Source organism: Rhinoraja longicauda, chromosome 3 (assembly GCF_053455715.1).
Source record: "Rhinoraja longicauda isolate Sanriku21f chromosome 3, sRhiLon1.1, whole genome shotgun sequence".
NCBI classification, from domain to species: domain Eukaryota; kingdom Metazoa; phylum Chordata; class Chondrichthyes; order Rajiformes; family Arhynchobatidae; genus Rhinoraja; species Rhinoraja longicauda.
In genome coordinates, this window is record NC_135955.1 from 97,091,669 (window position 1) to 97,108,924 (window position 17,256).

Here is a 17,256-nt window from a genome sequence, read left to right on the forward strand (position 1 = left end):
CTAGTTTAGATAAATGTATCTTTCAATTAGCTTCTAACCTTTTGAAAATTAAAATTATTGTAGGCCAATCGTTAATTGCATTTAAATTTGCTGTCTTTGGGAAAAGAGCGTCATTTTTGATGACGAGATTTGATTTTAATAAATCTTATGATTTTTAAATCTGTCACAATTTTAGTTCTCAGATTTCTAAGGGTAGACATTCAAACCTGCATTCCGGCTGTAAACACTTCCTTGAAGCTCCTTCTAATTGAAATGTAGATCCTACAGTTCCTTTTCGTGAGCATTGTGAAGTGGGTAACCTGATCCCTGATTATCCCAATGTTGGGGGAGTCCAGAACCAGAGGCCACAGTTTAAGAATAAGGGGTAGGCCATTTAGAACTGAGATGAGGAAAAACTTTTTCAGTCAGAGAGTTGTGAATCTGTGGAATTCTCTGCCTCAGAAGGCAGTGGAGGCCAATTCTCTGAATGCATTCAAGATAGAGCTCTTATGGATAGCGGAGTCAGGGGGTATGGGGAGAAGGGTACTGATTGAGAATGATCAGCCATGATCACATTGAATGGCGGTGCTGGCTCGAAGGGCCGAATGGCCTCCTCCTGCACCTATTGTCTATATCCCAGTCCATGCTTTCTTTAAGTAGGTGGGGTGGGCAGGCAGGGGACCTTTCCAAATTTAATGAAAATCTTTTAAGAGCCAAGTTACTTAAAAAAAAAATTAAGCAGTACTTTAAGCTGATTTGATTACTTCAATGCGGCAAATCATTTTTTATTCACTCGTTTTCCTACGATTTTTGACTATGGCAGTAAAGATGTGTGAGGGAAACCGTAAAGCCTTTCCACTCTGTACACGGCACCATTTAGTCGCCAAGTTGCTTACAGAACAACAGGTGCTCAACGCCACCAAGGAGAAAGCAGCCTTCTTGATTGAAGCCAAATTTAGCATCCTAAATATTCATCGCCGTCATCATCCATGCAACTGAGTTAATCTCTGCCAAGACCATCCGGGAATTCATTTTGTAATGGAGTTAGAAAATAGCTGCTGGTGACTTGGCAAATGACTTGGTCCTGTGCAGTATAAGAAAATAACTGCAGATGCTGGTACAAATCGAAGGTATTTATTCACAAAATGCTGGAGTAAGTCAGCAGGTCAGGCAGCATCTCAGGAGAGAAGGAAAGGGTGACGTTTCGGGTCGAGACCAGACTGATGTCTGGGGGGCGGGACAAAGGAAAGATATAGGTGAAGACAGGAAGACAGAGGGAGATCTGGGAAGGGGGAGGGGAAAAGAAGAGAGGGACAGAGGAACTATCTAAAGTTGGAGAAGTCGATGTTCATACCACTGGGCTGCAAGCTGCCCAGGCGAACTATGAGGTGCTGTTCCTCCAATTTCCGGTGGACCTCACTATGGCACTGGAGGAGGCCCATGACAGAAAGGTCAGACTGGGAATGGGAGGGGCAGTTGAAGTGCTCGGCCCCAACGCGGACCGAGCGCAGGTGTTGAGCGAAGCGATCGCCGAACCTGCGTTTGGTTTCGCCGATGTAAATAAGTTGACATCTGGAGCAGTGGTACCTGTGTAGTCGTGTGAAAATACTGATGGTCTTGGGCACAACGCCGGACGCCTTTCACTGCACTTCAGACGTTGACTTGAAAGTTCCGAGATTGAGGATGTTTCAATGGCCTGCCTACATGATGCATCAAACAATATGCTTGCTTCTAAATATTACGGGCTCCAGAGATGTCAAATGTAAGCAGTGTTGCTGGAAATCAGATAGTTCCATCCATGGAAAGTGAGTGAGACGGAGTTCACAGATCAATAACCTGTTGTTAGAATTGGACCCAGTTCACCAGTTTCAGATAATTCCCCATCTTTTATTTTCATCCCAAGCCTACTTTTTCTTTTTGTAAATTCCTACTAGTATCAGACCATCCCATGCAATCTAAACTTCCAGAGTAACCTATCGAGCAGAAACTTATCAAAGCCCTTGCTGAAGTCCATATGATTACAGCCCTGCCCTTATTATCAACCTTCTTGGTTACTTCTTCAAAACAATCTGGTTTGATACTAGTTTGAAGAAGGGTCTCGACCTGAAACGTCACCCATTCCTTTTCTCCAGTGATGCTGCCTGTCCCGCTGAGTTACTCCAGCATTTTGTGTCTATCTTTGGTTTGTGATGCACGATCTCTCATACACATAACCATGTTGACTTTATCTCTAATCAACCCCTGTCTTTCCAAATGCATCTATATCTCATTCCTCGGAATCCTCTCCGGTAACTTTCCTTTCACAGATATTAAGGCTTATTGGTCTATAGTTCCCGGAGGTTTCTTTGCACCCTTAAGTAACAAGACAACATTAGTCACCCTCCTGTCTTCTGAGATCTCACCCACGGCTAAACATTGTGATGTATACATGCAACAATATGGTAAAGCTGTTATGTGATTTATACATGCAACAATATGGTAACGCTGTGCCTGCGCATTTGCTAAAATACACAGAGTTAAAATGGCGATCTTGTGTCCAGACGTGTGTTGTCTGCATACATACATCATACATCGGCAGCATACATCTCAGCCAGAACTCCTGCAATTTCTTCTTTAGTCTCCCACTGTGTTCTTAGATATACCCGATCAGGTCTTTAGTCAATCTATTGTCTTTTCCATTCCACCCCATTGCTGACTTCCTTTGCTTTTTTACTGTACTTCCTGCCCCAACCCCCTCCCACAGACCCATCCAATCCACTAGGCCTTTCTTCGTACCGTTAATTATTTTGATCTACTCGTCTGAGACAATTGAACACAATCCAATCTTGTACTGAGAACAGTCAAGATTGCCTGGAGGTGTATTTGGGATGAGGTCTTGTGTTTGTAAAGACCTAATAGTACAGTCTACCGACCTAATAGAGTCTAATGTACAGCTTTTGGCCGGAAAATTAGAGAAAAATTAACACTGAGTTAGTCTTCAAACTTGGAACTGTCATTGATTTGAATCTTTTCCAAATATCTGCATGGCTCAGGATATTCAAAAAAGTGAATGTTAAAAAAAGCAAAGATATTTCACATTAATGACATTTAAAACTCCAAATTACAGATTTTTAAAAAAAACGTTTATTAAACACCTCAAAGTCTGAGCAAACCATGCGAGATTTGTTTTAAAAAGTGATTGGAATATTTAGATTTTTTTTTTTAAGATCATAAACAGGTACTTGAGGGAGGTCCCAAAACAGCATTTAAAGGATACTTGAGCAGGTAGAAACATAGAAACTTCGAAAATAGGTGCAGGAGTAGGCCATTCGGCCCTTCGAGCCTGCACTGCCATTCAATATGATCATGGCTGATCATCCAGCTCAGTAACCTGTACCTGCCTTCTCTCTATACCCCCTGATCCCTTTAGCCACAAGGGCCACATCTAACTCCCTCTTAAATATAGCCAATGAACTGGCCTCAACTAACTTCTGTGGCAGAGAATTCCACAGACTCACCACTCTCTGTGTGAAGAAATGTTTTCTCATCTCGGTCCTAAAAGACTTCCCCCTTACCCTTAAGCTGTGACCCCTAGTTCTGGACTGCCCCAACATCGGGAACAATCTTCCCGCATCTAGCCTCTCCAACCCCTTAAGAATTTTATATGTTTCTATAAGATCCCCCCTCAGTCTTCTAAATTCCAGCGAGTATAAGCCTAGTCTATCCAGTCTTTCTTCATATGAAAGTCCTGCCATCCCAGGGATCAATCTGGTGAATCTTCTCTGTACTCCCTCTAAGGCTAGAATGTCTTTCCTCAGATTAGGAGACCAAAACTGTACACAATACTCCAGGTGCGTTCTCACCAAGGCCCTGTACAACTGCAGCAGAACCTCCCTGCTCCTATACTCAAATAGGTGCAGGAGTATAGGTACATGGATATGAGGTTGAGAGGGATATGGGGCAAACGCGGGCAATTGTGACTAGTTTAGATGGGGGATCTTTGTCGGCATGGATAGTTAGGCCAAAGTGCCTACTTGTATGCTGTATGATTCTGTGACTAATGAGTCCCCTCTGAAGACATTTTAATTTAGGGTTGATAGTCTGAGTCATAGAACATGGAACAGGCCCTTCAGCCCACAATGTCTGTGTTGAACACGATGCCAAGATCAACTTTATCCTCGTATCAAAACCCACATCCCTCCATTCCTTGCATATCTATATGCCCGTCCGAAAGTCTCTTAAATGCCACTATTGCATCTGCCTCCACCACCACCCACAGCAGCACATTCCAGCACTTGCCACCCTCGGTAAATAAAAATTGCCCGCATATCTCCTTGAAACTTTGTCCCTCTCGTTTTAACGTTATGCCCTCTAGTATTTAAGTCTTTTCCCCAGGGTGGAGATGTCAAGTACTTTGCTTTGTGCATCTTTAAACCTTCCTCCTCTCACCTCAAAGTTTTTCTCTACACTGAGAATAATATTCTGGGGCACAAGCCAGGGGTTTGGTGGAAGCTGATATAATACTGATGTTTAAGGAACATTTAGACAGGCACAATAGACAATAGGTGCAGGAGTAGGCCTTTCGGTCCTTCAAGTCAGCACCACCATTCAATGTGATCATGGCTGATCATTCTCAATCAGTACCCTGTTCCTGCCTTCTCCCCATACCCCCTGACTCTGCTTTCCTTAAGAGCTCTATCTAGCTCTCTCTTGAGGAAGGAATTTGAGGAAGGATATTCTTGCTATTGAGGGCGTGCAGCGTAGGTTCACTAGGTTGATTCCCGGAATGGCGGGACTGTCACATGTTGAAAGACTGGAGCGACTAGGCTTGTATACATTGGAATTTAGAAGGATGAGGGGGGATCTTATTGAAACGTATAAGATAATTAGGGGTTGGACACATTAGAGGCAGGAAACATGTTCCCAATGTTGGGGGAGTCCAGAACAAGGGGCCACAGTTTAAGAATAAGGGGTAGGCCATTTAGAACGGAGATGAGGAAGAACTTTTTCAGTCAGAGAGTGGTGAAGGTGTGGAATTCTCTGCCTCAGAAGGCAGTGGAGGCCAGTTCGTTGGATGCTTTCAAGAGAGCTGGATAGAGCTCTTAAGGATAGCGGAGTGAGGGGGTATGGGGAGAAGGCAGGAACGGGGTACTGATTGAGAGTGATCAGCCATGATCACATTGAATGGCGGTGCTGGCTCGAAGGGCTGAATGGCCTACTCCTGCACCTATTGTCTAATGTCTATTGAATGCATTTGGAGAATTGGCCTCCACTGCCTTCCGAGGCAGAGAATTTCACAGATTTACAACTCTCTGACTGAACATCAGGGTAATGGAGGGGGTATGGTTCATGTGCAGGCAAATGGGTATGGTACAGTCAGCACAGATATTGTGGGGCAAAGGGCCTGTCTTTGTGGTGTACTGTTCAACCTTGTATTTCATAGTTGTACCACCCTTTTGTTGCTGCAATGCTGGATCTCAGTATCGGGCACAAGTTCTGAAGCCGTATTGTACAGGTGCAGCACATTTCCTTCGCACATTCACGGCATCAAACTGCATTGTGTGCCGGGGATAGAAACATAGAAACATAGAAAATAGGTGCAGGAGTAGGCCATTCGGCCCTTCGAGCCTGCACCGCCATTCAATATGATCATGGCTGATCACCCAACTCAGTATCCCGTACCTGCCTTCTCTCCATACCCCCTGATCCCCTTAGCCACAAGGGCCACATCTAACTCCCTCTTAAATATAGCCAATGAACTGGCCTCAACTACCTTCTGTGGCAGAGAATTCCACAGATTCACCACTCTGTGTGAAAAATAAATGTTCTCATCTCGGTCCTAAAAGACTTCCCCCTTATCCTTAAACTGTGACCCCCTTGTTCTGGACTTCCCCAACATCGGGAACAATCTTCCTGCATCTAGCCTGTCCAACCCCTTAAGAATTTTGTAAGTTTCTATAAGATCCCCCCTCAATCTTCTAAATTCCAGCGAGTACAAGCCGAGTCTATCCAGTCTTTCTTCATATGAAAGTCCTGCCATCCTAGGAATCAATCTGGTGAACCTTCTCTGTACTCCCTCTATGGCAAGAATGTCTTTCCTCATATGCATGGAACGCTGTGTGACATCAAGGGGAACTTCCAATCTGGCTTCTGTTCCTCCATTTGGACCGGCCTCTGCCACAACTGCAGCATCACTTGATTCAGCCCCTGCCGCGGGTTATTGGCTGCTGAAACGCTCCACTGTTGCCACCATCTTTGACTGTTTCATTGCCCCTCCTGCAGCCAGTCTTCTACCTTCCACCCAACAATTCCCTTAAGTACACGTGGACGTCTGTTCACTAACAGGCCAGTGCTCGCTGATCTCGAGTGTGTCCCAATCTCATGGATGTCGTACGAGGAAAGATTGGAACGAATAGGCTTGCATTCACTGGAGTTTAGAAGGATGAGAGTGGATCTTATAGAGACGTATAAAATTATGAAACGACTGGACAAGCTAGATGCAGGAAAAATGTTCCCAATGTTGGGGGAGTCCTGAACCAGGGGGCCACAGTCTTAGAATAAAGGGGAGGCCATTTAAAACTGAGGTGAGAAGAAACTTTTTCACCCAGAGAGTTGTGAGTTTGTGGAATTCTCTGTCACAGAAGGCAGTGGAGGCCAATTCACTGGATGAATTTAAAAGAGTTTTTAAAACCTGGCATACTCCGATTAAAGCACTCGACTAAAAGAAAATGTGTGGTTTCTTTTATTTTGCAGTGATTATAAGGTTAATTGTTAACATTTCTTTAATTTGCTGCTTTTTTTTTTCGGAACCTTCTCGTGGTCATGTTGTCACAAACTCTTCTTTATTCCTGGCTTACTTCTTCAGACGTTCCAGGAGTAGATCGCAACACACATCTCCCTCGAGGCACAAAGACAGGCGTGATTCCAAGAGCCCTCAAGCAAAACGGTCACGATCAAAAGATGGGCATGGATCAAAAAGTCCCTCCCCATCAAGGTAAACTATCAGGATTTTTTAAGCTTCAGCTCGTCAAATTTCTACCATTCTTTCCTGGCCTGTATATTTATATTCTTGGGTTGATTGTCCTGACACGGTCTGAAAATGGCCTCGCCGAGGCAGCGTGAAGTGTAGATGGAGTCAATGGAAGTGAGGTCGGTTTACCTGATGGTCTGGGCTACTTGTACAACTCCACAATTTCTCATGGCCTTGGTTGGAGTTCCTAAACCAAGCCTTCTGCAGTTGTACAGGGCCCTAGTGAGACCGCACCTGGAGTGCTGTGTGTAGTTTTGGTCTCCAAATTTGAGGAAGGATATTCTTGCTATTGAGGGCGTGCAGCGTAGGTTCACTAGGTTAATTCCCGGAATGGCGGGACTATCATATGTTGAAAGACTGGAGCGACTAGGTTTGAATACACTGGAATTTAGAAGGATGAGGAGATCTTATTGAAACGTATAAGATTATTAAGGGGTTGGACACGTTAGAGGCAGGAAACATGTTCCCAATGTTGGGGGAGTCCAGAACAAGGGGCCACAGTTTAAGAATAAGGGGTAGGTCATTTAGAACTGAGATGAGGAAAAACTTTTTCAGTCAGAGAGTTGTGAATCTGTGGAATTCTCTGCCTCAGAAGGCAGTGGAGGCCAATTCTATGAATACATTCAAGAGAGAGCTGGATAGAGCTCTTAAGGATAGCAGAGTCAGGGGGTATGGGGAGAAGGCAGGAACGGGGTACTGATTGAGAATGATCAGCCATGATCACATTGAATGGCGGTGCTGGCTCGAAGGGCCGAATGGCCTCCTCCTGCACCTATTGTCTATTGTCTAAGCCCATTCCATCACCATTAACCCTGCCAATTATTCCAGAGTTGTATATACTTGTTAGATATAGCTCTAGGGGCTAGTGGAATCAAGGGATATGGGGAGAAGGCAGGCACGGGTTACTGATTGTGAATGATCAGCCATGATCACAATGAATAGCTCGAAAGGGCCAAATGGCCTCCTCGTGTACCTATTTTCTGTTTCCACAATACCTGCTGCCACCGCAGCAGAGCCGGGTTCGATCCTGACTTCGGGCGCCATTTGTGTGGAGTTTGCACGTTCTCCCTATGACCGCCTGAGCCACAGGGAGACTTGGAGGTCTGAGTTTAACAATAGACAATAGGTGCAGGAGGAGGCCATTCGGCCCTACGAGCCAGCACCACCATTCAATGTAATCATGGCTGATCATTCTCAATCAGTACCCCGTTCCTGCCTTCTCCCCATACCCCCTGACTCTGCTATCCTTAAGAGCTCTATCTAGCTCTCTCTTGAATGCATTCAGAGAATTGGCCTCCACTGCCTTCTGAGGCAGAGAATTCCACAGATTCACAACTCTGACTGAAAAGGGTTTGCCTCATCTCCATTCTAAATGGCCTACAATACAATACAATACAATACAATACAATATATATCTTTATTGTCATTGTACCCAGGGGTACAACGAGATTGGGAATGCGCCTCCCATACGATGCAATAATTTAGGTAATTTAGACGGCAGCAACCCAACAAAACGAACAGTTGTAACAGTTTTGGACAGGGTAAAGTGCAAGTTGATCTATGCGTTGTGGCCATCCGGCTCAGCTGGACCGGTTCATAGCAGCTATGGCCCTGGGGATGAAGCTGTTCCTGAGTCTGGAGGTGCGGGCATAGAAGGCCTTGTATCGTCTGCCCGATGGAAGGAGTTCGAACAGACTGTTGCAGGGGTGTGAAGAGTCTTTGTGGATGCTGGTGGCTTTTCTGAGGCATCGTGTGTTGTAGATGCCCTCCAAGTCTGGTAGCTGTGTTCCGATGGCCCTCTGAGCTCTATGGACTACCCGCTGTAGAGCTTTCCTTTCTGCCTCCGTGCAGCTGAGGTACCACACAGGGATTCCATGCGTTAGGATGCTCTCTATGGTGCAGCGGTAGAAGGTCGTCAGCAGCTGTTGGGGTAAACCAGACTTTTTCAGTGTTCTTAAGTAGAACAGTCTTTGTTGTGCCTTCTTGACCAGCGCAGCAGTGTTATTGGACCATGTTAGGTCCTCCGAAATGTGAGTGCCCAGAAACTTGAAGCTGGACACTCTCTCCACACTGACCCCGTTGATAGAGATCGGGGCATATTCCCCGTTATGTGACCTACGGAAGTTGATGATCAGCTCCTTGGTCTTGGTGGTATTTAGGGACAGGTTGTTATCCGAGCACCAGTCCGCCAGGTTCTGCACCTCCGCTCTATAGTTTGTTTCATCCCCGTTGGTGATCAGCCCGATCACCGTTGTGTCATCTGCAAACTTGACAATGGTGTTGGTGTCGAATGCAGGAACACAGTCGTGTGTGAAGAGGGAGTAGAGCATGGGGCTCAGAACACAGCCCTGTGGTGTGCCGGTACTCAGGGTGATAGTGGAGGACAGGTGCGGGCCCATTCTCACTGCCTGCGGTCGTTCCAGCAGGAAGTCCAGGATCCAGTCACATAATGACGAGCTAAGGCCTAGCTGGTGGAGTTTGGTGATGAGCTTGGTGGGGATGACCGTGTTGAAGGCGGAGCTATAGTCTATGAATAGCATCCTCACGTACGTGCCCTGTCTCTCTAGGTGAGTCAGGACAGTGTGAAGAGCCAGAGAGATGGCGTCCTCTGTAGATCTATTTGCCCTGTATGCAAATTGATGTGGGTCCAGTGAGTCAGGGATGCTGGATTTGATGTGTGAGAGGACCAGCCTCTCAAAGCACTTCATGACTATCGGCGTTGGGGCAACCGGGCGGTAGTCGTTCAGGTTGGAGATCTTTGCTTTTTTCGGCACCGGAACTATGATAGCCGACTTCAGGCACTTGGGGACCGTAGCCAGAGATAATGACAGGTTAAAGATCCTGGTGAATACCTCAGCCAGCTGTTCAGCACAGTCCTTCAGTACCCTTCCTTGAACACCATCCGGTCCTGCAGCCTTGCGTGGGTTGACCCGTTGCAGAGCGCGTTGTACCTCCTGTGTGCTCAGTTGCAAGACCTGTCCCACCGCCTCAGCTGGGGTTCTTTCACTCAAGGTGGTTTTGCCAGTTTCAAAGCGGGCAAAGAAGGTGTTAAGCTCGTTGGTCAATGCCATATCGCTGTGGGGGCAGGCAGGGCTGCTCTTGTAGCCAGTGATGTCCCTGACACCCTGCCACAAGCTTCTGGTGTCCGTGGTGTTGAAGTGGTCTTCCACCCGTTGCCTATGGGTGTCTTTGGCCCTTTTAATACCTTTGCTTAGGTGTGATCTGGCAACACTGTATGCTGAAGTGTCACCAGATTTAAAGGCATTGTTGCGTGCCCTCAGCAGGTTCTGTACCTCCTTGTTCATCCAGGGTTTCCGGTTTGGGAACATCTTTATCACCTTGTCCTCCGTGACATTCTCCACACAGCAGTTGATGTAGGAGAGCACAGTGGATGCGTATTCCTCCAAGTCTACCTCTATCTCTGAACCGTAGGTGGCCTGTTGTGCAAACAGGTCCCAGTCGGTGCGATCAAAGCAGTCCTGGAGTTGTAGGGTGGCATCCTCGGGCCATATTTTGACCGTCTTTATTGTGGGTTTGGTCTTGCGGATGAGGGGTTTGTATGCGGGCAGTAGAAACAGTGAGAGGTGATCGGATTGTCCCAGGGGTGGGCAGGGGAGAGCTCTGTAGGCGTCCTTTACATTGGTGTACACCTTATCCAGTGTGTTTGAGCCCCTGGTAGGGCACTGCACATGCTGATGGAATTTGTGGAGCGAGGCTCGTAGGTCGACCTGATTGAAGTCCCCTGCAACAATGAAGGCACCGTTGGGGTGGGCATCCTGCTGCTTACTGATGGCCGAGTGCAGCTGTGCTAATGCTAGGTTAGCATTAGCCTGTGGGGGAATGTATACGGCCATGATGATGACCACCGTAAACTCCCGCGGCAGATAGAATGGCCTACATTTGAGCAGTAAGTACTCCAGGTCTGGGGAGCAGTAGCTCTCTATTGCAGTGTGGTTGGTGCACCAGTCATTGTTAATGTAGATGCAGAGCCCACCGCCCTTGCTCTTACCGGAGTCCTTTGTTCTATCAGCACGATGTAGTGAGCGGTTTGTTAGCTCCACAGCCCCGTCGGGGACCAGTGCGTTGAGCCACGTCTCCGTGAAGATCAGCGCGCAGCAGTTTTTCAGGGATCGCTGGGTGTTGATCCACAGCCTTACCTCATCCAGCTTGTTGGAGAGTGACCGGACATTGGCGAGAAAGATGCTTGGTAAGGATGGTCTTTGTGGGGCCCTCCTTAGCCTGGCCTGCAACCCCGCTCTCCGACCACGTTTTTGCTTCCTCTCCCTGCGCTGGCTCCGTCTCCAACCCCCCGGTGTGGTGGTCCAGGGGCCTGTTCTACCGAGCTCCGTTGGGACTTTGGTGAGGGTTTTGTGGTACTCACCAGCCAGTCTCTCGCAACCGTGTCCGATGTTGAGCAGCTCCATGCGGCTCCATGTGCGATCCGCCTTCCGGGAGCTGCGGTGCCTTGGGGGACACGCTGCTGCTGCCGTTGGACCTGGACCTGCTGCTGCTGCCGTTGGGCCTGCTGCTGTTGGACCTGGACCTGCTGCTGCCGTTGGACCTGGACCTGCTGCTGCCGTTGGACCTGGACCTGTTGCTGCCGTTGGACCGGGACCTGCTGCTGCTGTTGGACCTGGACCTGCTGCTGTTGGACCTGGACCTGCTGCTGCCGTTGGGCCTGCTGCTGCCGTTGGGCCTGCTGCTGCCGTTGGGCCTGCTGCTGCCGTTGGGCCTGGACCTGCTGCTGCTGCCGTTGGACCTGGACCTGCCGCCACCGTTGGACCTGGACCTGCCGCCGCCGTTGGACCTGCCGCTGCCGTTGGACCTGGACCTGCCGCCGCCGTTGGACCTGGACCTGCCGCTGCCGTTGGACCTGCCGCCGCCGTTGGACCTGGACCTGCCGCCGCCGTTGGACCTGGACCTGCCGCCGCCGTTGGACCTGGACCTGCCGCCGCCGTTGGACCTGGACCTGCCGCCGCCGTTGGACCTGGACCTGCCGCCGCCGTTGGACCTGGACCTGCCGCCGCCGTTGGACCTGGACCTGCCGCCGCCGTTGGACCTGCCGCTGCCGTTGGACCTGGACCTGCCGCCGCCGTTGGACCTGGACCTGCCGCCGCCGTTGGATTTGGACCTGCCGCTGCCGTTGGGTCTGTACTGACCGCCACGGGCTTCAACTGGATTCCGGTGCAGGTAGGGTTTTTCCCCCTGCTACTGGGCTGCTCCGTGCGTGGTTTGCAGCGCTTTGAAGAGCGCGATGTTGCTGTGTGAGGACGTGCTGCCGCCCTGGAATTCTTCGTGGTGAAGGTAAGTACGTTGCGTTTTCTTAAACTGTGGCCCCTGGTTCCCAACATTGGGAACATTTTTCCTGCCTCTAACGTGTCCAACCCCTTAATAATCTTTTATGTTTCGATAAGATCCCCTCTCATCCTTCTAAATTCCAGTGTATACAAGCCTAGGCGCTCCAGTCTTTCAACACACGACAGTCCCGCCATTCCGGGAATTAACCTAGTAAACCTACGCTGCACGCCCTCAATAGCAAGAATATCCTTCCTCAAATTTGGAGACCAAAACTGCACACAGTACTCCAGGTGCGGTCTCACTATAAACTACAAAGGCAATGGGCTCAGCACCAATCCCTGAGGCACATTACCGCTCACAGGCCTTCAGTGCGGAAAAACAACCTCCCATCACCGTCTGCTTCCTTCCATGAAGCCAATTCTCTATCCATTTGGCTATTTTCTCCTTGGATCCAATGTGAGCTAATCTTCCAAAGCGGCCTACCATGTGAAATTTTATCAAATGCCTTGCTTAAGATCTACGGCTTTGCCATCTTCAGCCTTTTTGGTTACTTGAAGGAAAAAAATTAGATTCATAAGACACGACGGCACGGTGGCGCAGCGGTAGAGTTGCTGCCTTACAGCGAATGCAGCGCCGGAGTCAGGTTCGATCCTGACTACGGGCGCCGTCTGTACGGAGTTTGTACTTTCTCCCCGTGACCTGCGTGGGTTTTCTCCGAGGTCTTCGGTTTCCTCCCACACTCCAAAGACGCACAGGTATGTAGGTTAATTGCCCGGGCAAATGTAAAAATTGTCCCTAGTGGGTGTGGGATGGTGTTAATGTGCGGGGATCGCTGGGCGGCGCGGACCCGGTGGGCCGAAGGGCCTGTTTCCGCGCTGTATCTCTAAATCTAAAAATCTAAATGATCACGATCTTCCACATACAAAACCATGCTGAATACCCCTAATCTGCTCATGTTATCCAGATGCATATATATCTTATCTCTATCAGAATCCACTCCAGTATTTTGCCTACCACAGATGTTAGGCTCACTGGCTACCACGGATGTTAGGCTCACTGGTCTATAGTTCCCAGGCTTTTCCTTGCAGCCCTTCTTAAATGGAGGCACAACATCTGCCGCCCTTCAATCTTCTGACACCTCAAACACTCCCTCTCAACCTTCTTAGAACGAAGGATGTATATCCTCCAACACACCCTTCTTTCCAAATCCAAAATTGAAGAATTCAGTGCTCATGTCATTGGGGTCCAAACTACCCAAGCAAAATACGAGGTGCTGTTCCTCCAATTTGCTTGTGGCCTCACTCTTGACAGTGGAGGAGACCCAGGACAGAAAGGTCAGTGTGGGAATGGGAAGAGGAGTTAAAATGGTTCATGACCAGGAGATCCAGTGAGCCTTGGCGGACCACATACAAGTGTTTGGCGAAGTGGCCGCCAGGTCTACACTTGATCTCGTCTCATTATTTACTTCTTCGGAGTGATATCTATTTTGTGCATTGCTCGACGGGTCCTTCTCAGATGATGATCAATCACTGGAAATGAATTCCCTGAGAATGAAACATGATAAAAAAGAACATGAAGACCTGAAACGACACCCATTCCTTCTCTCCCGAGATGCTGCCTGACCCGCTGAGTTACTCCAGCATTTTGTGTCCACCTTCGATCTTCACCAGCATCTGCAGTTTTCTTCCGACACATGATTTTTTAAAAAATTGTTTTCGAGAGATTTATGGGATTTCAGGAAAAATATAAGAACAAATGGTGGATGTAGAAATCATCATATGAAAACATAGCAAAATTAGCGTGTGATTTGATTACTGTGCACAAGGATGTGTCTTCCCCTTTGCTTTATCTATTGTACTTGTGTGACTTGATTCTATTTATGTGTAGTGTTATCTAAACTGTTTGGAAACCACGCAGAACAAAGCTTTTCACCGTACCTCGGTACATGCACCAATAGTCAAACAAAGCCTCCATTTTAAACCAACACACTATTCCTGCTTTCACGCCATCTATATACTACTAAAACTCTCGTTTGTTTGTTCCTGAACTACAGCTAAAACGGTACACGATAGTGTGACAATTTTAGGCCCACCTTACTCACCGCCGTCCCTTTGGTGCTAATGGAAGAAGTTTCATTGAAATCGGTGTTATATTTTAAAAGTTATTCACATTTTAAAGTTTGAATCTATCTCCTAGGGAGGGAGGGAGGGAGGGAGGGAGGGAGGGGGAGGGGGGGGTGGGGGAGGGGAGGGAGAGGGAGGGAAGGAGGTGGAGGGAGAGAGGGGAGGGACGAGGAGAGGGTGCTGCACCAATGCAGGAGAGGTTTGGCCCAACTGGTCCACTTGGTCTAGTCGGTCTTAAATACTCGCATGATCACCACTTATAGAGGTGCTAACTGCACAAATAAGTCAGTTGCAGGCAGTGGATAAAGATCTAAATTGCGGCCTGGGATTTTTTTTTACGATTGTTTGTCAGCCATGTCTATTCCTCATTTACATAGACAAAATCTTTTAAATGATTTTGAAGATCACTGATATGCAAATCATTGTCTCTTGCACATTGTCTTTTTTTAAAATCAAAGATAAATCATTCAAAAATATACAATGAAAATCCTTGCATTGATCAGAGACAGCTTGCCAATGATGCCCGCGCCCTTTAAATGATGAGAGAGGCTGCCACTTCTGCATTGTGGTTTTAATGTTAGCTGGCTTTTTCAAAATGCCTGAACTACTCTCGATACTTCTAATCAGCAGCCAGGCAAATGCTTCCAGCAGCATCAGGTCTTCATGTTGTGCATTCGCTTTGTAAAATATCTAACTTGCAATCTACAAGTTCTTACTGAAGAAGGCGCACAAAATTAAAAGTGGTTCCATTAAAACAGGAGGTTAAACAGCATTTCGTAAGGTATTCAAAATTTAGCTCACTCTGCTTTTCACCCGAGTTATAATTACAATGCAATGCAATGCATTGCTTTCTAATTCCAGCAGGTGGGGATGGCTCGTAAGATTTTCTAACATGGTTGTCAGATTTTCCTATATTTGTATTCATTGTGTCACCCGGAAAAACTGAGCAGTCAGATTGGTCATTTCTTTGTGATCACTGTTTAGATTGGATAACTTGATTAAATAAGACCACTCCATTTCCTTTCACAAGATCCATTTAACAGCTTGATTTGTATTTTCTGATTTTTTAAATGCCGCATTTCCTATTTTCCAATGAAAGGAATTTTTTGTTCCTGCTTGCGGTATGAAAGCCAATGGAGTTTTGGTCCAAGAGAATGTTTTCGGAGTCATACAGCGCAGAAGTTAGGAAAAGGGGACGTACAACGAGATCTGGGTGTCCCAGTGCATCAGTCACTGAAAGGAAGCCTGCAGGTACAGCAGGCAGTGAAGAAAGCCAATGGAATGTTGGCCTTCATAACAAGAGGAGTTGAGTATAGGAGCAAAGAGGTCCTTCTGCAGTTGTACAGGGCCCTAGTGAGACTGCACCTGGAGTACTGTGTGCAGTTTTGGTCTCCACATTTGAGGATGGATATTCTTCCTATTAAGGGTGTGCAGCGTAGGTTTACTAGGTTAATTCCCGGAATGGAGGGACTCGTATGTTGAAAGACTGGAGCGGCTAGGCTTGTATACACTGGAATTTAGAAGGATGTGGTTTTCTCCATTCTCCTGCCTTCTCCCCCATAACAACTGACACCCGTACTAATCAAGAATCTTTCCATCTCTGCTTTAAAAATGTCCATTGACTTGGCCCCCACAGCCTTCTGTAGCAATGAATTCCACAGATTCGCCACCCTCTGACTAAAGAAATTCCTCCTCATCACCTTCCTAAAGGAACGTCCTTTAATTCCGAAGCTACGCCCTCTGGTCCTAGACTCCCCTCTAGTGGAAGCATCCTCTCCACATCCACTCTATCCTTTCACTATTCGGTGGTGATTTCGAGCTGATTATGGCCCCACTGTAAGAAAATAACTGCAGATGCTGGTACAAATCGAAGGTATTTATTTCACAAAATGCTGGAGTAACTCAGCAGATCAGGCAGCATCTCAGGAGAGAAGGAATGGGTGACGTTTCGGGTCGAGACCCGAAACGTCACCCCTTTCCTTCTCTCCTGAGATGCTGCCTGACCTGCTGAGTTACTCCAGCATTTGTGAAATAAAGCCCCCACTGTAATTCTTGAGCATTGGAATGATAGGTTTGAGGGGTTCCTGGTTTTACTTTACAGTTTCTATTGCAAGTTGGGGAAAGCATTGTACAAAACTGTCGTAAATTGTAAATACAGATGCTTATGATGCTTTGACTTGCGATGGTTCCACTTTGCGATGGTGCAAACGGCAACGAGCCACAGCTCGCTTCCGGCCACGTGATCAGGTGTATTAAATGCAATTCGACGTACGATATTTTCGGTTTGCGAAGGGTTTCTCGGGACTTGACCCCATCGTAAGCTGAGGAGCGCCTGTCGTGTGAAGTTAGACTTTTTGGGGAACGATACATCCGTGCCAACTAATATCCTGTTGTGCGTGACCTTTTTTTCTTAATATATGTGTGATCTTTGCCTGCAATAACAGGGAAAAGAAACCAGAAGCAGACAGTAAAGGGAAGGAAGAAAACAAAGATGCTGATGGGGAAAATGGAAAGAAGAAAGAGAAGAACTCCACCGCCTCACCAAGAAGGTCTCGAAGTTTAAGCGGGTAGGAAACGTGATAATTTAAGGCACTTAATTATGTAAAGTGTGTGCACGTTTTTAGAATTACCATAACTTTTATGAACTGGGTGACCAGCCCATAAAACCATGACCATATGGACCTGACCATAAAAAGGTGGGATGTGTACATGCTCCACACAGATGATGCTATTGCTATTGAGGGCGTGCAGCGTAAGTTTACTAGGTTAATTCCCGGAATGGCGGGACTGTCACATGTTGAAAGACTGGAGCGACTAGGCTTGTATACATTGGAATTTAGAAGGATG

General features: G+C 47.3%; 1 protein-coding gene across 6 annotated transcripts in view; it reads left to right on the forward strand.

The window, feature by feature from the left end:
- The window catches only part of LOC144592203 (uncharacterized), a 77,203-nt gene that overhangs the window by 49,101 nt on the left and 10,846 nt on the right, over window positions 1-17,256 (forward strand). For all 6 annotated transcript variants that reach the window (XM_078396710.1, XM_078396711.1, XM_078396712.1 and 3 more), the window contains 2 exons: window positions 6,824-6,952; window positions 16,854-16,976. In XM_078396710.1, coding sequence (XP_078252836.1) covers window positions 6,824-6,952; window positions 16,854-16,976 — 252 coding nt within the window. The remainder of the gene's footprint in view (window positions 1-6,823; window positions 6,953-16,853; window positions 16,977-17,256) is intronic.